This window comes from Danio aesculapii, chromosome 3, assembly GCF_903798145.1.
Source record: "Danio aesculapii chromosome 3, fDanAes4.1, whole genome shotgun sequence".
Taxonomy (NCBI): Eukaryota; Metazoa; Chordata; class Actinopteri; order Cypriniformes; family Danionidae; genus Danio; species Danio aesculapii.
The window spans coordinates 31584638-31607714 of NC_079437.1; the positions used below are offsets into that span (position 1 = coordinate 31584638).

Genomic DNA, 23077 nt, shown 5'->3' on the forward strand with positions numbered 1-23077 from the left:
GCGCCAGTTAAACCTGAACATCTGAAAGTCATTTATTTCGTCTTGAACCCGGCTTGGAGAGAAGAACCCTGCAAACATGCCGGCTGTGTCGAAAGGAGACGGAATGCGAGGATTAGCGGTGTTCATTTCGGACATCAGGAACTGTAAGTGCCCCTGTCACACTCAAACACCATTAGTCATTTTCTAACGCGAACATCTGTGTTCAGCTCTTCCTATATACGCCCTACGCTGAATCAAACAGCTCGGTTCTGCATTGCTTCGCTGTGCTTTCTAGCCGGGGTGAATCGTGCCAGTCAGATCAGTGGCTCTTGATGAGGGAGATCAGGAGAGTAATCGCTGATCTCTGAGGCCCGTTAGCTTTAGCTCCGGTGATGATGGAGTGATGCTTCATCGGCAGACAGTCCGCTAGGCCGCCACCGAGAACAGCGTCTTTCCTCTGCAAAATTGTCTATCCAGCATGTCTTGTCTCTCGTCACCTTGACTTGCTGGATAGCGGTTGATATCGCTGTTCGCCAACAGGACACGTTTCAGTTGTGTTTTTCACGATAATCCAGTTATCAAGCTGTCGCCTTGAGCTAAGCGTTATAGGAGGGTCATCTTGTTAAGATGTATCTCTGGTGTTCTGCATCTGCCTGTGTTGTACCTCCAAATTTACCTCTTAAAGATTGCTGTAGAGTTTGATAACAGTTTCTTGATTTATTTTTGAAAGAGTTTTAACGAATGGCTCCAAATAGGATTTATACTGGTGAATTTTTAGCTTTTCGTTTTCAGTTGATCATTGTAAAATATGCTTAATGCCATTTGAAGAACAAGATATAAACGAGAGTCAGTTGTTTTACCCATATGTTTAGAATCGGAATCGGAGGGTTTGGTCTGAGTAGTGTAGTTTGCATCTTGCATCATATTTTGGCACAACACATGCACACAATTCCAGGAATCGTGTGAGATTTTTTGGCAAGCCTGTATAGTTGTTGGATATGCATATAAGGATCTTATGCACACATCTTTGCATATCAAAAATCACAGAATCATGGCTTGGTGTATAGTGCATATGTTTGTGAAGATGACATTTGAAGATATATCGAAGCATGCATGGCACAGAACTATTATTATTTGATTGATTGATTATTATTATTTATTTGTGATCAATATACAGTGTCACAAAGATGTATTGCTTTTGTGCGTAATATTTTATACATAATAGTGATTTGATCAATTCATCACAACACATCAGCCTGTGTTGTATCCCATTACTAGGCCCACACGGAATCTTCACACACAGAAATCGCTGATTTTTAGCCCATCGAGTCAATTTACTTGTGTAAATATGCGCACATTTATATTTATCCAGTTTTTAAATTAATTTCAGTAATATTGACTAATATCAAAATGTTCATTTCATATTTCAAGTCATATTTTAGTTTTTTAGGAGATGTGTTAAATGAGAGACTTGCTTTGTTTATCAAATAAGTGGATCTAATTGGATTTGCATAGTAAACATTGAAAAACAAAGCGTAAAAGGTATTATTTTTTATTTCATATGTTAAGTTTTTAGTTATGATCCTCCCAATATCATTCCGCATAAATCCGCAGGTTTGTTTTTACAAAATTCTCAGCAGAAATAGCAAAAATGTCTGCAGAGTCTGTCTGGCCCTTCCCATCAGCATGCTTTACTTTCTTTTATAGCTTATAAAATCAAAATTATATTAATACATTGTCATACAATCCATGTCCAAAGTGATTTATTACAGTTTTTGGAGTGCCACCCAATGACATCAGAGCGCTTTGTGGGTGTTTGGTAGTTAAGGGATATGTTCAATTTATAATTCATTAATTGCTATTCTTCTCAGATGTTCATTGATAGCTGACACTACTTGAATGATCTGTTTTCAGATGTATTTAATTTCAGCATTGTGGGCTAGTGAGTGACAAGTGCTACATCAGAAAACTATTTGATTTGAGGTCATTACTAATCAAAACAAACAAAAGATTTGAGGTATTGATGCCTTGAAGTCAGTCAGGTTTTTTTTATTAGCTTGTCCATTACTACAGTGCACACTAGGGATGTGCTGGTAAAAGTTTCTAATGGTATGATAACCTTGAATAAAATACCACTGTTTCACGATATTGTAATTACTGCTCTAATAGAAGTTCTTTTTAAATGTCTGGGTAAAAAAAAAACATTTTCCCACTTAAACACAATTTATTTTATTTTAAGAAACATGTGTAATATATTGGAGCGGTAAACATGTCATGCTAAATAGTGAAAATAAATCATTGACTTCACTCTTCATTATTATCATATATCGTTACCTTGGGAGCGGTATAACAGAACATTTTAGCGGTATTAAAATCTTGACTTTTCCAAACCGTGGGAAACCTTGAAACTGGTTATCATCCCATGCCTAGTGCACATAGTCTGGGACACCTGATGTTTCATCCCAGCAGTCTTGCTTTTTTCATCTAAATGAAAAAAAATCTTCACCATGTTTATTCTCTTGCTTTGAGATTTAGCAATGATGGGTGTTGTTGTTGGCTTCATTTGCAGTCACATTGCATGTTACCGCAAGCTTTCACACTGATAAGCCAGCATGTATGCAACAATATGTTGACCCATGCCACTTACAGCTATGTCAGGTTACTTTAGCAGAATCAGTTTATTCTCTCAGTGTGGATGAAAACTAATTTGATCTTTCATTGCAGCCAGCATTAAAAAATTAGTGGGATGACTTAATTACCATTCCTGTAAAGATAGCTTGTGATAACGGTAAATGTAATTTTAATTAATTCATCAAAAATTGCATTTCAAAACAATTTAATTTGTAGGAATTGTTAAAACTACAACACCAGTAAAAACCTGTGTGCATGGTCAACAGAGAGTCTGACTTGTGCATTGGAAATGAAAGTGTTTTGTGTGAGGATCAGATTCTTATAGTACTATTTGATACTTTTTGATTAGAAAAAAGGTTGCAGGCACCATATCGCACAAAAACATGATGTTAGCACTAATATGTTTATAGCAGTTCAAATTGGCATTTTTTTGGTTCTCTGAACATTATTTTATTTGCAGCAGTTAATAGGATGTCATCAAGTCCTTTTTTAAAAAATGCATATCCAAAGCAAAGCGTATTAATCCATGTAGTTATCGCTGCAGCCCGGAGCTCTCCAAGTGGGAGAGATTACACCACAAATAGGCTGGGTTTAGGGTTGGTGTAAGTGTAGTAGGCATTAATATAACACAGCAGGTTACTCTGAGGTTGGGTTTAGGGTTGGGGTAGATGAAGACGTTAATAAAACACAACAGTTTACTGTGAGGTAGGCATGGAACAATAACCGTTTTCAAGGTATACCGTGGTTTGGTATTATCAAGATTTCTGCTATAAAGTTCCTAAGGTATGTGTAAGATTTTTTTAGTTATGTTTTGTTTGTTTTTTAGGACAACAGTATCTCCAGCAGAAAAGATATCCAAAGATGCTGTTTTAAATTGTAAAGAAATCAATATTTTGAAACTAATAAAAACAGTAGAAGTCAATGATTCATTTGAATTATTTAGCCTGACATGTTTAATGTCTCAAAATATTATAAATGTTACTCAAAATAAAATATATTGTGTTTTAAAGGGGAAAAAAGTGGGTTGTTTTTTACCCAGACATTTAAAATGAATATATTTTAGAGCAATAATCACAATACTGTGGAACCGCATTATTTTTAATTCAAGGTTATCATACTGTCAGAATCATATACTGGCCCAAGCCTACTGTGAGGTTGGGTTTAGGGTTTTGTGGTAGGTGTAGGCATTCATAAAACACAAAAGTTTGGACTGGACCCTTTTTAATTTATCCATTGTGCACAAGTAACATTGGAGCAAAATAATAAATCTGAAGATTTTCCTAAGGGTGATTGATGGAGGGAATATTAAGAAGTGGACCACCTGTGTGTAGAAGGTTTAGAGGCAGTGCAAAATGTTGCAGTTTCACCAGGATTTTTTGAGACCATGGTGAGGGGACCTTGACCCATCTAGAGAGAACTATATAATGTTTTTCTAATGTAATCGCTGTCTGCATTTGAACCTATTTTGTAAAATGAATGCTTTGTGATAATGAAAAATAATAATTAATTATTTTACTTTGAGCTACAGTAATGAATTGACAGTACTTTGACCTATTTTTTTCACTCGAAAGAGCTAAATCAAAGAAAGCTATCAAGTTTTATTTTGACGGGCTTCATATGGGCTTTTATTTTGGTGTAATTTGATGTAATTGCTATTTCTGTAAAAACAGATTTTACCCATTAACCAATTTGCCTATTAAAATGTTGGAGATTATGCAGATGTGAGAGAGTGTGACTGGTGCCCATTGTGTTCCCAAATGTACACAAAACTCAAAGCATATATATTATGCAGAAATTGGGTGTGTCTCGGTCCGCTCTATAGTTCAGTAGTCAGTGGTCTGTTGCAGAGTAGGTTTAGTGTTGACAAAAACAAACACAATCTGGTTTAGATCAGGAGTCTGTTCTTCGGACGTGGATTACTCAGTTAGCTGGATTTGGTTATTGACGATTTGACACGATCCAGGATCGTTTCGTTCTTTAAAACTCACCTGAGAGTTGTTGTCATAGCAACAGTTCTGGTAGCTCAAACCTGCTCGGGTGCAGACTCATTTCATATAAACAGGATTAGATCGGGTCAGTTCAAGCAAAGATAATACTGAAAGTATGTACCGATTGCTGATATTTTCTTACAGTAGTAGTTATATACTTATATATTTGTAATTATGTTTATCTGTCTACACGCTTCTGATTATTAATAGCAACCTGTACATACATTCGTTTATTGTAAATCTCTGTTCATGGCTAATACAACCTGTATATAATGTTCATAGTACATCCATCTGTAAATATCACCCATAGTTTTTCTATAACTGCACTTTATAATTTATACCTGTATCCTGCACTTGCTGCTATTGCACTGCTGGTTAAACCTAAACTGCATTTCGTTGCATTGTACTTGTACATGTGTTATGACAATAAAGTTGAATCTAATGCTAATCTAATCTAATACACTTGGGAAAATAGTAAATATATATTTTAACTATATATATATATATATATATATATATATATATATATATATATATATATATATATATATATATATATATATATATATATATATATATAATAAGTTAAAAAATATATTTTAATAAAACTTGTGCAATCTGCACTCCGAAATAAAAGTACAAAGACTGCCACCTGGTGGTTCAAAGATAAATTTATTGATTAACTTTTTAGATACAAACACGTACAATCGCTTCAGTACAATTTGTGTATGACAATAGACATGCACTATCTGCAACTTTTTTTTTTTTTTAAAGAATACGTTTATGTAGTCATGAACATGTTTTGACAGGTAATATGACGGTGATTTGATGCTTCACAAAAGTTGCAGACACCTTTAACAATATCTAAATGCTTTTGTGATGCAAAATTAATTTTAACATCCAGTTATTCTTTACAGCGATTGAGAAACCGGCTACTATAATACAACTATGGCTTACTAAAGAAAATCCGCTCTAACTGTAAAACTAAATAAATTGCTAAATACTCTTGACACATGAAAGTGTAAAGCATGCAGCCCACAACAAAAGTGGAAAGTTAATCTGTATCATATTTTGCTTACATGGATAATTGAATATTAATCAGATGATGTCATTATGCTGCTGTGCCGTCAGCCAATCGTTGCATTGCTAATTATGATTTTGAGGATCAATAGATCTGTCCTTCACAACATATGCAACGATCTCAGATCAATTCATCCAGACATTTGATCTGATTCACGAACTTGTTTAAAGAACCAAATTAGCGAGAGATCGGTTATCAAGATTAAAAGATCCAAGATCTGCCAAATCATCTTAGATCATTTAAGCGAGCTACGAAGAACAGACCCCAGGTTCAGTGGTTTCGCAGCCCTTGATATAGGCTAAACCTTCTGTCAACTCTAGGTTTAGTCTAGAGTTTATAATTGGCTGTGGACTGCATAGTATGACACAGATGGCAAACAGGGAATTGCATGAAACATTAGGGCTGAACAATAAGTCACATGTGATTGCCGTGCACATTTATCTGTAAAGCTAGCTGTATTATTAGTTGTGAATCTCCAGTATGTGTTCAGCTGGAGCAGAGTTTACTACACAGTCACAGAGCCATAGTTTTCTGCCAAGCTACGCAAAATATTGCATGCGAAATTATCATGCAGTAGTCAAATCTCAAATAATCATTCTGCAGTATTAACAGCTGTTTGCATTGCTTTTCAGTGAACTATGGCCCTTTGTAGTAAATGTTGCTAATGTTAAACCTGAATGCATATGCTTCTGTGAAATGATGTCTCTCACACAGAATTTAGCACACAACATGTTTCATGATAGCATTTTCAGGAGTGACGGGATTTCCAACATTACATACTTCATTATCAGGAAAATTATAAGAAGATGAATTCTGGTAAATCAAATGTTGTCTTGGTCATTTGTTTATTATTCCTGTTGAATTGAATGAAAGCAGGATAACAGAAGATGAAACTACACTATAAGGATTTTCCATAGACTAGTATTTTCTGGGTTTTAACTTGGCATATTTGGTTGTTCTGTGTGACTCACGAGAGAAAGCGCCCTCTGACCTTTTAAAGGAAATTTCCTGCTGATCACATCATCGTATTTTCCTCACATGATGTGCAAGACAGTCGCAGCTTTTGCTAAATCGCAAATGAGGTTTTATGTTGATTTATAATTAAGCTCTATGAAACATCATATCAGTTTGATTCATTTCTCATGGGAGAGTCAGCAGAATTCACCTTTGTGTTCTCTCTCTAAGTTTTTGGATAAGCAGTTTGTCTCAAAAATGCTTTGTCTAAAAGGCTTTCATTTGGAGCAAAAACATACCCATGGACTGAGGTGACTTTTAGGGGTGTGAGCCTACACTGGTCTCACGGTTTGGTTTGGTTACGATTATCATTCCATCGATTCAGTTCAATTCAATATCTCGGTGCATCATGGAGCATTGATGATGCTTTCTATATGCAATTTGATATTTTACTTGGCAATACAATAATTCTTGTGTTCAAATGTATAATTTATATTTATATATTATTTGTAATACAATTTTGTCTTTTAAGACAAGCAGTCAGTTATATGTACTGTACCTGTAGTTTCACCTGCTCAAAGAAAACACTCTTCTGAATGTATCAAACAACGCTCAAGTGCATGCACCGAACAACATGAACATTTATAAAAAGTAAACAAATGGTAATATTATCCCGCTTGCTTTTTGAGTGTTGTCGAGCGAGTTCTTAAACGCCTATGGTTTATCACATACTCAACAGAAAAGGCTTCGAATGGCTCTGGTGCTGCAGTGGCTCAGCAAACAGTGACATGGACACATGTTAAACGACCACGGTGATCAGCTGATCCATTACAGCCGGTGACCGGTTAGCTGATCGGTTCAGTTTGATTTTGCGATCTCTAACCCAGAATAAAACCTGTTCCAGAGCAGAGTAGCCATGTAGTGTAAGTTATCGTAGTGATGTAACCCAAACAAAATCAACAAATAAAAGTTACCTGGGTTAAAACTGAAACTGGATTTGTGCATTTGGCCTCAGGTCTTTGATCAGTGAGTCTACAATTTTGGGGTTAGTCTCAATCACAGATTTCTTCTAGTGCCCTTAAACGTTTGCTCCCTGTAGAGTATTGATGCTCATCTATCCTTAAGTGTAGTTCTGAAGTACAAAATATGAATTTACGTGAATTGAACTTTAAAAAAAGCTACTTACATGGGCGTGTAAAGCTGTGAGCAGCAGGTAAAAGAGAGAGCGTGATGGGAGAGAGAAAGAGGAGAGAGCAAGCTACGGTCATCTGTCAGAGGCTCGATCTTACTAAAAATCAGAAGTAACACTTGAAATGCTAGGTTTTTATATTTAAAGTGTTTATTATTAAATTTAAACACACTTCCCTGCTTTGAAAGGGCAGAAAATTCCTCGGGCACTTGAGCGGTTGAAAGTGGTGTCTATCAGTGTTCAAATGCAGTGATAATCTGCAGACTATAAGCTTTAGACACCTATTTCAAACACTCCAGTTTTTATTAAGTGCTTTTGTAAACTAGTGATTATCGTGTGAACTCGGCAGTAATCAAGAATCCACTCAGCATTGCAATGCTCAAATTGTAAGCGGGAAATGCTCTTATTACAAAATTTCAGTACAGACTTGAAGTCCTAAATACGCTACCAGCTTCGCAACCCATAACCAAATAATTCAGAAGCCGCTCTTTTAATAGGATAAGAAAACTCATTAATAATTACACTCTGGCATTGAAGTGTATGTATACATTGAAGTATTCATAGTCCTATGCTACGATATCACCAGTGACCCTGACCCAGTGTAGATATTAAAAATTGAAGATGAATATAGGGAGGAAAAGCTCAAAATTAGCCAGTTGTTGCCTACAATCAAAGCTAACCGGTGCCAATATTGTCTTTCTTGATGTTCGACACACGTTAATCTGTTTTAGTCCAAGGTTTCATGACCCATTTAATGGCTGAAATGTTGCAGGTTGTAACAAAGTATTAATCAAAACAGTAGTCCTAAATAGCATTTAAACATCTGTAAAATATCAGTTCTTCTGTTGTTTATAAATACCAGTGATATTCTACAATGAAGATGTTTTTCTTTCACCATTCGTGCCCCATGTAAAGTGAGCCAGTGTCTTTACCGTCCTTAACAGTGGCTGAATTTGTTTGCATAATATACTGATTTACAATTGAGCTAATTGAGATGCACTCACTGAGATGCACTGAAATTTGCTATGGTCACTTAGAACCGAATAAATGTGCATACTCGGATGTAGAAAACATTAGATCACTAAGTGAACATGTGAAAAAAGGCTGCACTTTCCTTTTGAAACATGCAGCATAAACAGACTTATTTAAATGAGTCACAGCCTTCTTCGATTTTTGAAAAGGGGATTAAGCCATTAAAGCCAACTGTGCTTTAGATTTGACTTGTTTTGGCAGATTCTCTTCCAAAGCACTGGCACAATACACACATCTGAAGACCTTTAATGTTCTAATCAGAGTATTAAATATATGTTCAGCCTATGAATCTGCTCAGGTTTAACTAGAAGGATTCAGCCTACCAGTTTGCATTAGATCGAATGGTTTAAACTGTGCAAAATGCGAGGGTCTAATTGTATGTTTGATTTTGTTAGCCTTAAGGAGAAGCTTGAAATAGTTTTACACACTGGCACTTAGGCTAATCATTCCAGGGGCTTTATCCTGTGTAACCCCCAGCCTAAGAGAAATGTGTTGCTATTTCCTGTCGTTTTTCCTGGTTTCCTGTCCTTCTCATTTATCATCATCTGCTTATTCGGCCATCCTTTTCAGTACGCCAACTTTTATAATATTGATAATCACACAGCTCTAACCTCAAACAATATTTCCTTTAAATAAAATTCTGGATTTAAATTCAAATGCAAACATCCTTGAAATGATTACCGATATTTAAAGAGCCACAATTTTAGACAGATCTGAAATGATGTCTAGGAGAAATGCATTGACTGGACTAAAAAGCTCTGCAGTTATACAGTCTAAGCTGCGCTGTGGTGAATGCAAATACTTATCTCCATTTGTGGTGAGATTCAAGCAGCAGCTGGGCATTTTGTCAGCTCATGTTGCTTCTTGCTATGTTCAGATCACCCAGTGATAAACAATTGCTCTGCAGTGTCAGTTGAAGTCTTTGCGTTTTCTGTTTTTCTCCTCAGGTAAGAGTAAGGAAGCTGAGATTAAACGCATAAATAAAGAGTTGGCCAACATCCGCTCAAAGTTTAAAGGAGACAAGGCGTTGGATGGATACAGCAAGAAGAAGTATGTGTGCAAGCTGCTCTTCATCTTCCTTCTCGGCCATGACATCGACTTCGGCCACATGGAGGCTGTCAACCTGCTTAGCTCCAACAAATACACAGAGAAACAGATTGTAAGTCGTTGTCTATATTAAGCTCTTAAATTAGTGATAATTTTTTTGCTTGTCTTTGCCTTTTATTTGTTGGGATTGCAACACTGTTGATTTTGTGAGTGTCTATAAATAAGTGTGTTTGTAGTAGGTTATTGCACACTTTTCTGCCACTCACAACCAGAGTAATTACAGGGTTCTTGCGTGAAGTGGACAAAGCTGTAAGGAAATTAAGCAAAATATGGCAGTAGTAACAGGGTGTAATGGCATATATTTGGTGACCACTTCTTGTATGTCTATAGTGGCATTTTGTGACGGTTATACAGTAAACTATTTTACTGTATAAGTAATTCCCACATTTTTGATATGGTTTGGATATAATAAGTACACAAAATACAGTAGTGTCTAGGGCTGGGCGATATTACGAAACAATTATCATGATATCATGTTTTATATAATTCGGTATCAATAATTATTGTATGTTTTTTTTAACAATATATTTAGGTATATTAGGATTTTTTTAACCACTTTATTTTAATTTACCAACATTACCAAGGCAAATAGTTTAAACAAAAATATTTAAATAAAATATCTGATCTCTTTATAATAAAATAAGCATAAGTGTTAAAGAAACTCTTAAACTTGATAAATGGAATGTTACAAAGCGTTTGCAATAGTAAAGTGCAAATGCTGAACAATCAAAGCAAACTTTAAGATTAAAACCTCAAATTAACCTCAAACTCTGTCAACAAAAGAAATTAAGATAATCAAATCTGAGCTTTCAAGTAAAGGCACCAGCCATCATTATTCAAATACACACTGCAACATTACAAATTGTGAAGTTGGATGACTATATTACCTCTATGCTAAAAGATGTTTCAGATGGGGTGCTAGTGGCTGGGATGCACAAGAAAAGAAACTAAAAAGCCACTCTGGCGCAATCTCCTCACTGCTGCTATACAGCACTCATTTTTGCGTGTGGTGTTATTTCGACCTGCGCTTTCATTGGAAATGACAAACTTGCACCCTAAGCATATTGACAATGCTTCCAAGCGCATGCTCAGTAGCCACATTTTAATAAAACTATAGCACTTCATACCGAAGCTTTTTTATCGATATTGACAATGGTGTTCGGTCAATATATAGAAATAAAACACCTCTTAGTGGTTATGCTCTATATGACATTCCTGAGTTTAGTTAACCTTAACAGAATCTAAATGTTTTCACTGTTCTCTTTTAACACATTCTCTCTATTATGTCTACAAAGAGAGAGACATGCAAGTCATTATATGAGCAACTGATATGCAGGATATTGACTACAGTGTCAGGACAAACAGATCCAGTGTGCTTAGTGAATGGCCTTCAGTGTATAACTATTTTATTACATGATTCAGAAGTAGGGGATTGGTGTATTGAAAAAACTGTATTCAGCAGGATACATTTTAATTGGTCAAATTAGAGCTGCACGATTCTGGCTAAAATGAGAATCGCTAATTTTTAAATTATTTTTTGCTTAAAATAAAGATCACTATTTTCTCACGATTCTGTATATGTAAAATAAAGGTTAATATGAGTAGGCTATTATTATTCTTGTCTCAAACATGGTAAAAAAAAAAACTACATTAATATTATATGTAGGTCTACTGTTTATTCTTATGCACAAAACTTTGTGTTCGCTAAGAAAGGAAAAAGCATATCAAATGCTTGTCGTAGTCTAATCATAACTCTATAATGCCATGTGATTAATTAAATGTTGTGCATGCTTTCGGTTTCATTTTTACTGCTAAGTATGGTTCATCCTTTCCGTCCGGCTCTCAAACAATTACTCTGTTCCACAAACTGAACATTATTTACAACTTTATTACCTGTTATTCACAGCCTATGCAGGTTCTGTTCACTTAAGTAGACTTCATTCACAGGCGCGCGCCTGCCCTCTATGTGGTAACAGCTCATGGTCAGCAGCACACGTCATGTGTGATTTTGCGGCCGCGAATACATAATTACATGAAGACAGAAATGACATTTTTGGGTAAATTATACCTTATAAATACAGTATGTAACTCTTTCAACACCATTGGTGTCCACGTTGCTGAACACTGTATATAAACAATGTGAACTTGTGCGGCCACCTTTTCTTCTCTTCTGAACTTGAAAATATGATTGGCAGAATCGTAGAAATGCTGGATTAAGATCGTCTAGGGGGTCGAATCGAGATCGCGATCTTTTTTCGATTAATTGTGCAGCTCTAGGTCAAATGTGTGAACATAAAAACATCTAGAATTTCATCAAAGGTTTTTGTTTCAGATTAATGTTATTTTAAACTTTAGTTTCATCAAAACAATCCTGAAAAAGTTGCACATTGTTCACAAATACTAAGCAGCCCAGCCGTTTTCAACATTGATTCAACAATAATCCAAATCAGCATATAGTAGTTTCTGAAGGATCATGTAACACTGCAGACTGGAGTAATTCTTGCTGATAATTCAGCTTTGTCCTCATCAAAACAAATTGCATATATTGAAATAGAAAACGGTTATTTCAAATAGTACAAATAATTCACTGTATTCCTGGTTTATTTTTTTAAAATGCTTTGAGTCTTCTTTCATAAACATTTTGAAATCCCACAAACTCAAGTGTTGTACTCTCGAACAGTAAACATGTAAATGTATGGAAATTTTAACCAAGGATACAGTTTACTCTTGAGAAAGTTATAAGTGTAAACAGCTAGACGTCTCTGATGAATGTGGCTTCAGCTAGTGAGAGTCAGCAACAGATGTGTTTTTAGCTTGTCAGAGAGGCTTAGTGGCACTCTATGCCATGTAGACCTACCATGAGGTCTAATTATCTCCTGCTGATCAAACACCCACTCTAGCAGCCACATTCCCATCAGCCACGCTGCTCTCCACAGGGGAACACTGACAGAAGCGGGGCAGAATCTGGGCAATCTAAGCATGTTTCAGTACGAAAAGGACAACAATCTGAGGGCCATTCTGACTCAGCTTATCTCTCCCCTTGAAATGAAAAGGCATTGAAGTAACATTTACAATGCAAACTAGCTCATAACACATGTTGTTACTAAACACCACATGGTCGTAGCATTTGTTTTTGGATAATGTTCTGAATGGCAAAATGAGGGAAATTTACATAGTGTGAATAAATTGTGGAGGGCTTGCAGAGCTATTCAGATTTTTTTTCCTACTGCATTTTATACATCGCTGTTAACTGGAAAAATGTTGAGGTCATGTATCTTGTTATCCTTTTGTAAAAGTCCTTTTCACAGCAAGATCTGAAGAATGTGGTGATGTCATCTTGTTTTGACCTGCTCCTCCCATACGGGGAAAATACATTCAATCCTCATTTCCCATGAGCCCAGCCCGAAACTATAGCAAGCTTTTGTAAAGAAATGAGTAGAAGATTTTAGTACCCTTATATTCAACTCCAACATGTTCACGATAGCTTTTAGACTAAAATAATACTTAAATGCATGTTTCAAAACATTATTTAGGTCACCCAGTGGTATGGTTTTGGTGTGTTAACCTAAATAACGAGTCACGACCTCCAGCTAATCTTTTCAACACGTCCATTAGCTTTTGCTTTAATAGATGGTATTAAATTTGACCAGCAGTGCATCATGAAAGTTGAATTTTGATTATGATAAATGTTTTCAAAAAAATTATTAAACCAGCAAAAACAACAATTGTGCTTAAGATAAAGTTCTCTGAAAAATAAAGGTTTGCTTTTTAATTTAGTCCCCCTTAGGACTTCCAAGATGTAGATGCCTTTTTTTAAAATTAAGACCACAGGTTAAGCTAAACATTTCTTGAATGTTCTATTGAGCTAAAAAACTAAAAACTTACTGAGGGTGAAGACATTAACAAACGTTTAATGGGTGTAAATTATTCCTTTAAAGGGCACCTATTTTCCCCCCTTTTCAAGTTTTAATATAAGTCTTTTGTGTCTCCAGAATGTGTCTGTAAAAGTTTCAGCTCCATCAGATTATTTAATATACCTTTCAGAAGTTTGTAATTTTGAGCTTTGAACACAATGTAGATGTTTTTGTTGCCTGTGCCTTTAATGCACGTTTTCCCCGCCCACCGTTCCCACATGCCAGTCAGAGTGTGCCAGAATGTGTCTCTGGCTGTCTTAAATAAACAGCACAATGACAGACATGAAGGAAGCAGAGCTCATGTAACGTTTGTGAGAAATACTACAGTAAAATATTTACCACTGATTATTTGGTGTATTTGTTGTAGAGTTAATTCATGCCTTGCTGCAACGATGAGTCACACACAATGTCAGCACAAAGTTCACGCGCACACACACAGATTTAATTTTGCATGGCAAATGTGACAGGATACATGTTAATATCCACTGCTTTTACGGATATCTGTTATGTAAATGTACAAAATAAACCTGATTTAACTTCCACAAACTAGGATTGAAGTGTTTTCTTCTATAATTGTACAGACACACAGATGTGGTGATAGAGTAAAGACTGTAAAATTGCTGTAATTCATTACACGCATGCACTGTTTTAAAAACATTTTAAACCTGTAAAACTCATTCTTGATCACATTTGATGATGATTGATGATCACAGAGAGCTGAACAGAGCTAAACTTTTAATCCCAGTTGCTTTGTGCACGTCCTGTCTTGTGTATATAATTATACGCGTTACTTCTGAGACATATTGATACGCGGTTGTCAATCAATTCGGTGGGTGGGGAAACCGCACTCCTTGTCACGTTGCGGAGGGCCTCAAGATGGGAGGGATTTGGGTCCTATTTTAACATCAGGAAATTTAAAAAAGAGAATTATTGTCTTTATATTATCCTAATATGACAGTGGACCCACTATACCTACACAGGGTTCTGTCCAAACAGCTTTCAAAAGATGATTTTCATCATAGGTGCCCTTTAAATGATTGTTTTTAAGTCTTCCTGCATAAATTGTGCATGACAGAATAAGAGAAAAAGAACACAGAAAACCAACGTTTTCATGAAACAGGCAAGAAAGAATGCAAAAGCTTATAGAGTGAAGTGCTTTTTTATAGTTTATATTCACAAACTTCAATAATGGTGCTTAGATACACCAAACGGAGCAAATGATAGATTTTTGGTAGCTTATTGTAGCAGAATTCAGATCAGTTGATCCTTATCATCTTGCAAGACACATTTCCTCCAGACCTCCAGAATGTACAAGCACGTACAACATCACCATGCAGCAAGAGTGGAAAAGAGGCAATTTAAGCGAGCTTTAGCCCTTGCAGCTGTGAGGGAGACGCATTAGCTCAGCGAGGGGGAAAATCTCTCTCTCGTGGTTTAGTGCTTATCCACTGAGCTTGCAGCACTGCCACTCTGAGCCTGTTTGAAGATGACAGTTCTTCGGTGACGCTGTCCTCATTTTAGCTTTACCCGACACTCATTTGCCCAGAGTCTGTGCAAAATAGAGTATAACTTCTTTTTGCTTCTTCCTCTTTCTGGCTTCTTCAGGGATATCTGTTCATCTCTGTGCTGGTGAACAGTAATAGCGAACTGATCAGGCTGATCAACAATGCCATTAAGAATGACCTGTCCAGCCGTAACCCCACCTTCATGTGTCTGGCTCTGCATTGTATCGCCAATGTGGGCAGCAGAGAGATGGCCGAGGCCTTCGCTGGAGAGATCCCACGCATCCTTGTGGCCGGGTAAGCACTGACTTGAGCCTGTAGAGGTTAAGGGGATTCAGACTGAAGGGCTTCACAAAGAAGGAACTATATTGTGTGAGATGGAAAAAAAAAAGTTGAATAAAACAGGAAGTGTGAATTCACTATGTCACTAGGAAGTAAAGTGAAATCATGCGTTCTTTCTGTGCATTGGAAAAGTTTAGTTTTAACCCTTTTTATCCATTTCCAAGCATTTTTGTCCTGTAACTTTTCGTCTTTCAGCTTACTTGAATTAAACCATCCAAAATTAATATTTATAGTTTCATTTTTTTAGACTTCCAATTTCATCGGAAAATTCCAGTTGCAGTACATTAGACAGTACATATTTATTAAACCTGCATATTGATTTCAAGCAAAATAAACCTTAGTTTGTTTAAATAAACCTTAAACAAACCCAAAATAAAACCTTAGTGTTTCTCAATCTATTAATAAGAATATTTATATAATGAGGTTAAAAATATTAATGTACTGTATATCTGACCGATCAATTTAGTATTTTGAAAAACAAAGGGCATGTAGTGCAAGTTTACTTGTCCTGCCCACCAATAATTCATATAAGTTCAGTTCTTCAAGGAGCCGATGTCTGAAACACGATGGTGATGTGATGTTTCACTCGTAAATGCCACAATCCTAAAACAAAGAAATATTATCAGCACAGCTTTAAATGACTTGTATAAGTGTCATTGTCACTGTGGGGGCTCTGGCGAATAAGCGCTTATCAGGGTGATCAAAATATGAAGTTTGAAGATGCTGGTAATGGTAGTTTGAGTATATAGACAAGACTATTTTTATGAGCCAGATGATACTGGATAAGTGAACCCTTACAAGGTTTAACAGGAAATCAAATATGCTTTTTGAATTTTATTATTGGAGTTTTGTTACAGCTGCAGTTTTATTTATTGTTTTGGTCAAAAATCATCAGAATATTAAGTAAAGATCATATTTTAAACTCTCAGTTTCCAGATTTTTAAATAGTCACTGCTCTGCTAAATATTGTCTTATCCTAACAAACAATAATGAAAATCTTATTTATTATACTTATTAATTTCATGTCATGTATGTGGGAAATTGACCCTTTTGGTTTTGTGGTCAAGTGTTTGTGTATTTATGGGTTACTAAAGGCTGAATATTGGAGAAACATTAATTTATTTATAAGTTAATTTAAGTGGATGAGTGCTGCAGTAGATGGCTAATATATTTCCTATTCTAATGACAGGGACACAATGGACAGTGTGAAGCAGTCAGCTGCGCTTTGTCTGCTCCGCTTGTATAAGACCTCCCCTGACCTGGTGCTTATGGGTGAATGGACCTCTAGAGTGGTGCATCTGCTCAATGACCAGCACATGGTGAGTCTGGCACACAGGAAACCACAACCTAATCATGCTCACACATCCTTGTCAAAAGTATGCATATTTTGTGTTCTTAGATTTCTGATGTTCTTTTCTTTTAGGGTGTAGTCACCGCTGCCATCTCTTTGATCACCTGTCTCAGCCAGAAGAACCCTGATGAGTTCAAGACCTGTGTGTCACTTGCCGTGTCTAGGCTCAGCAGGGTGAGTGTGTGATGTGTGTTTATAAATCTGAACTGGAGTTATCTGAAGAGGAGATACAAACACACTGCAAAGTCGGACTAAACTTTTTGGGGGGGTGGTTGCTGGAGAAGTGTGTTACACCTGTTAACGTGTCCCTGTTTAAGCACTGTCTGCATTTGGTCCTGTCTATCAATGTTGTGTGAAATTGACATAGAAGCACTAGTGCTGATTATAAAAATAAACTAGAGCTCAAGGTTCTAGATCATAATCTACAAAACTCACAGCTTGTAAAATAAAGTTTAATAAGTCTTGTCTAATAAAAGTCTTTTAGAAAAAAATGTTTTGTCAGGTAAACGGGTACTATTTTGTTAAACCATACAGTCTTTTAAAAACCCCATTCTTCTTGCTCTCACTACCTTGTTTCTATTCCTGTGCTACTCTTCTATTGTTTCTATACCTGTCTATTCCTTGGTTCTGCTTGCAAGTTTTTCCTAGATGTGCAACAAATGGTAGTTCCCAGTATAGTTAAAGTCAAGAGAAAAACAATTTCCCCAGATTAATGTTCATTTGTTTGATTCATTCAAATGTTTTCCTTCCTCAGATTGTGTCCTCAGCCTCCACTGACCTGCAGGACTACACCTACTACTTTGTTCCTGCCCCGTGGTTGTCCTGCAAGCTGCTGAGACTTCTGCAGTGCTACCCACCCCCTGAGGATGGTGCTGTGAAGGGACGGTTGGTTGAGTGTCTGGAAACCATCCTCAATAAAGCCCAAGAGCCACCCAAATCCAAGAAGGTTCAGCACTCTAATGCCAAGAATGCCATCCTGTTTGAAGCCATTTCTCTTATCATTCACTATGACAGGTGCCTGTTTGCTTCATCTCTCTTTTTCCTCTTTTTTACATTAATAAACATGCAGCCTTTTAAGGTATACACCATTTGGTAGTCTGTGCAAACACAGATCCTCTGTGTGCTTTTTTTCTATGTGATCTTGTTTTTCTATGTATCTTTATATTTGTTTAATTACAATTTTTAATCCCCTCGCACATGTACTCATCAATGCAAGTGTCTATTGTTTTGCTGTCTTCAGTAGTTGGTTGTTCTTGTTTGGTCTCTTTATTTTCCGACTTGGAAACAATTCAGTGTTGTCACGTTTTGGACAAGATAAATGTATATTTGGATATCAAAGCTAGGCATAAAATTCTGACCAAACTGAGAAAAAAAATTATTTTTCCAAACCACTGTAAACCTTGAATCATCCCCTGCCTAATCAAAGCACATTAGCATTAGCTGTGCATACACTGTGCATCTGGTTGAAAAAATTTTGCAGCTCTGTGCTACTGAACACATTTGTGACGCAGTCATTGTACTCTAGTGTACATGTAGAAACATAATTTTTGTTTTAGAAACATTACTTGAAAAACTAAAACCTAGAAGCGGATAATTGCACACTGACACATTTGTTATGATTTCTGCTAGTAAATTGTTCTGCTTGTGTATCAGGAGTTAAGCCCATTGTTTAAAACGATCAGTTATGGTGTTTTGAGGCTTTAGTTTTCAAAGTGGCCATGTTTCTCCACAGCGAGCCGAATCTTCTTGTCCGGGCATGTAACCAGCTGGGCCAGTTCTTACAGCACAGAGAGACCAACCTGCGCTACTTGGCTCTGGAAAGCATGTGCACCCTTGCCAGCTCAGAATTTTCCCATGAGGCAGTTAAAACTCACATAGAGACAGTCATCAATGCCCTGAAGGTAAATGGTTAGATTTTGGGATTTCTAAAAATCAATGCTTCTCTCTTTCTTTTTTGACTGCTAAAAAATAATTAAAGAGCACATCAATTACTTTGTCATTTATGGACACTTTTTTTTTTTTTTTAACTAACAATTGCATTCTACTTGTTTTGCTGCCAGACTGAGAGGGATGTCAGTGTCCGTCAGAGAGCTGCTGACCTCCTTTATGCCATGTGTGACCGCAGCAATGCCAAGCAGATTGTGGCCGAGATGCTGAGTTACCTAGAGACAGCCGACTACTCTATTAGAGAGGAAATGGTGTGTGTCCCTTTTATCATCTCCACCATGTGTCTTCGGTCATAGCTGGTCTACATTTTAATGTATTACCGCTGTGTCTGTAGGTACTGAAGGTGGCCATACTGGCAGAGAAATATGCAGTAGATTACTCCTGGTATGTGGACACCATCCTGAACCTAATCCGCATCGCTGGTGATTATGTCAGTGAGGAAGTGTGGTACCGCGTCATCCAGATCGTCATCAACCGTGATGATGTGCAGGGATATGCAGCCAAGACGGTCTTTGAGGTAAATGACACCAGATGTTCACTTCTGCACACATCCAGAATACTGACTACCACCATCATCACCAAGACATTTTAATAGGTGCTTCATAGATAATTCTCCTTTTTTTTATTATTTTAGGCTTTGCAGGCTCCAGCTTGTCATGAGAATATGGTGAAGGTTGGTGGTTACATCTTGGGAGAGTTTGGAAACCTTATTGCTGGCGATCCTCGGTCCAGGTAAATTCATTAACCAATCAAAGCAGTGTTTTCTTTTTTATTTATAATTTATCGATTTAGAAATAAGCAAATATTACCAAAAAAGATGAAGAATGCATGTCAAAAATTAAGAGACCATTTCAAAGGTATTATCAGTTCCCTGGGTTTGCCATTTGTAAGTGTGTTATTTGAGTAAAATGTTGATTTATTGTTTATTCTGTAAATGACTTAATATCTTCAAAACATTTTAATGGGTATCGCTGGGTTTTATCCAGTCATCAGCAAGGGGCTTTTAATAATTGAAAATAAATTATAATAAAATAGTCACTTTTTCTTTTGTCTAATTTTAATCCAGATATCGTATATTAACCAACAACAATAAATATAATAAAAGTTGATCAAAGTTAAACCATAGTCTCCTTCAAGCTGGAAAATGGTAATGCTTTAATTAAGGCAAAGGCTAATTGTAATAAGACACAGTTAGACCAATTTCACAAAATGTAAGATATCAAACATGTGTAAAATGTTTGGTGAACACTTCCAGTTCAGTAAAACTAGAAAATGTGTGTCTTCTGACATCAAATTTTGGTGCTATAGATGTATTTGAATTAGGGCTGAACAATATATTGTTTGAGCATCGATATCGTAATGTGTGTATCCACAATAGTCACATCACAGGATTAGATTATTTATTGAAGATTAAAAGAACAAGAAATTATTACATATTATGATGACATGATATACTGATTGGTGGAAGGACATCCGCTGCGTAAAACTGGATAAGTTGGCGGTTCATTCCGCTGTGGTGACCCCATATTAATTAAATGGACTAATGCTGAGTTCAGACTGCATGATTTTCAAAGTAGTCGTGTCACAGATGATTTCACATTTCATGACTATCTGGGGTAGAGTTTCGTCGCTGCTTTGTTGACACTGCAAGATGGATGGGCGACAGGGTTTGTCCAAACTATGTCTCACAACCAAGCACACGCAAGAAGTGACATGGAAACAATGCAAGGTCAAGTTGTATATCTTCTTTTATTAACTACTTAATGAGAAAGAAGTCTTCAGTGGGGTAAAAAATCTACTTATTTTGCTCACCTGGCTTTTTGAAAGTTTGCAACTGTTTTTTCTGTTTTGTCCCAGTTGTGATATTGATCAGATGACACGTCAAACAAAGGTGCTCCTGCCAAATTTCCATAATTTTTTCCTCCATTTCCTGGGTCCAAATAAACAAAAAAAAATTTACTTCTCCCACATCCTCCTGCTGGCCTGCAGGTACCCATACCAGTAGATGCTGCTCTCTCATTGGCTGTAGGTAATCGCCAATGTTATTTTCAACCAGAACACATTTCACACGACATGATTTGATTCGCCGACAGCTCCAGATATTTAACATTGCAAATATCTCATGGGCGTCGGCAACTCATCCAGCAAATCTCTCTCATCGCATCCTTGATAGTTCACACTGTGTGATTGTCACTCACATGAACAATCACCGATTTGTGAGATCTTTAATTTCAGGCATTGGGCAGGGATTTTTCAAAACCTGTCAGCGAGTCAAAAATCGGGGCTAAAATCATGCAGTCTGAACTCTGCATAAGCCAAAAAAAAATGAATGAATGATAAAATGATGACCATGTTATTTTAAGTTTGATTGTTCAATTTTTGTATTTGAATACTGTTAGACTCCCCTGAAAATCAACATTTTTGCTCTGTCATGTTTATAGATGCTTGTAGTTTATTACATTTTATGCTGATTTCTGCATATAAAAAGATTTGATCACCCCAGTCAATCTAAATTCATGAACTATTCCTGAATAGAGCTATTTAAATCATCTAGCGAAATTATATTGATATTGCAATATATATCTCAGCAAAAAAAAAAAAAAAATCGCATTGTCCGATATATCTCAATATTATGCAGCCCTAATTTGTATGTATTGATGATTTCATCTTGTTTTTTCATGTCTTGCTGTCATCTTTGTTTTATAATCTGAATCTAATCAACCTTGCACTTTGCTTCCCTTCATCCCATTTGTTTTCTTCCAGCCCTCTGGTTCAGTTTAACCTGCTCCACTCCAAGTTTCACCTGTGCTCAGTCCCCACGCGTGCCCTGCTGCTGTCAGCCTATATTAAGTTCATTAATTTGTTCCCGGAGACAAAGAGCACCATTCAGGAAGTGCTGCGCTCCGACAGCCAGATCAGAAACAGTGATGTCGAGCTGCAGCAGAGAGCAGTCGAGTATCTCAAACTGTCCTCCATCGCCAGCACTGATGTCCTGGTGAGATCTCACACTTTTGCACACATTTTGTTGATTTGTGTCGTACTGTTAGTTTGCATAATCCACTATATCGCTGTGTGTGACTGCAGGCCACAGTGCTGGAGGAGATGCCTCCGTTCCCAGAGAGAGAGTCGTCCATCCTGGCCAAGCTGAAAAAGAAGAAAGGACCAGGAGCCGTGTCTGTAAACGAATTAGAGGAGGGAAAGAGAGAGGGAGGAGAACTCAATGGAGGAGGAGGAGAGAGAGGAGGAGACAACTCCACCATTGCTGCATCTAATGCTGTGAGACACAAACTTTTAATTCAAAACTATTTAATACAGTTGAAAATTTAGGGTCGCGTTTTTAATTTTACATAAATTATTAGTTCAACATTTAAGCTTGTTAAAAGTGATGCTTTATACATAAAATCTATTTCAAACAGGATTCCCACACTTCTTGAAAGTATGTAAAAGTACTTTAATTTCAGACATATGGATTCAAGGCCTGGAAAGTACCTAAAAACAAACGCAGGTCCTTGGAAGAGTTTGAATTAAACTTGAAATGAATTTGTTTTATTTCAACTATTGTGCTCAATTGTCAAAAAAAGAATGAAAAAACAGAGAAATTCTTAAATTAAAAATCTTATATTTAAAACTTGTGCAATAACACTGACAAAATGCACATTTTACCAATATTTCAGAAACCGCATTAGAATATCACCATTCAACCGATTTGATTAAAGTTCTTTGAAGATGCTAAGGAATGAACTTCAAATGTGCTTGATTTAAAATGAATGGTGCTTTTAAAAGTCCTTGAATTGAACCCTCCTATTCATGAAAGCGTGGGAGTCCTTTTTTAAATACAAATCTTAAAAATTGTATTAGCCATACTGTTTTCAACAACAAAAAATAATGATGTTTTTTGAACAATACAAACCAGTGATTTCTGAAGGGTCATGTGACTAAAGTCTGGAATAATTGCTTCTAAAATTTCAGTTTTGTTATATTTGTGTATATATATATATATATATATATATATATATATATATATATATATATATATATATATATATATATATATATATAT

General features: G+C 36.3%; 1 protein-coding gene across 3 annotated transcripts in view; it reads left to right on the plus strand.

Moving 5' to 3' along the window:
• The first annotated feature begins 18 nt into the window (after positions 1–18).
• Positions 19–23077, plus strand: part of ap2a1 (adaptor related protein complex 2 subunit alpha 1) — a 36318-nt gene continuing 13259 nt past the window's right edge. For all 3 annotated transcript variants that reach the window (XM_056453684.1, XM_056453686.1, XM_056453687.1), the window contains exons 1-12: positions 19–143; positions 9802–10013; positions 15481–15674; positions 16909–17038; positions 17143–17244; positions 17825–18084; positions 18803–18971; positions 19131–19268; positions 19352–19534; positions 19652–19749; positions 21781–22012; positions 22102–22293. In XM_056453684.1, coding sequence (XP_056309659.1) covers positions 77–143; positions 9802–10013; positions 15481–15674; positions 16909–17038; positions 17143–17244; positions 17825–18084; positions 18803–18971; positions 19131–19268; positions 19352–19534; positions 19652–19749; positions 21781–22012; positions 22102–22293 — 1977 coding nt within the window. In that variant the 5' untranslated portion in view covers positions 19–76. The remainder of the gene's footprint in view (positions 144–9801; positions 10014–15480; positions 15675–16908; positions 17039–17142; positions 17245–17824; positions 18085–18802; positions 18972–19130; positions 19269–19351; positions 19535–19651; positions 19750–21780; positions 22013–22101; positions 22294–23077) is intronic.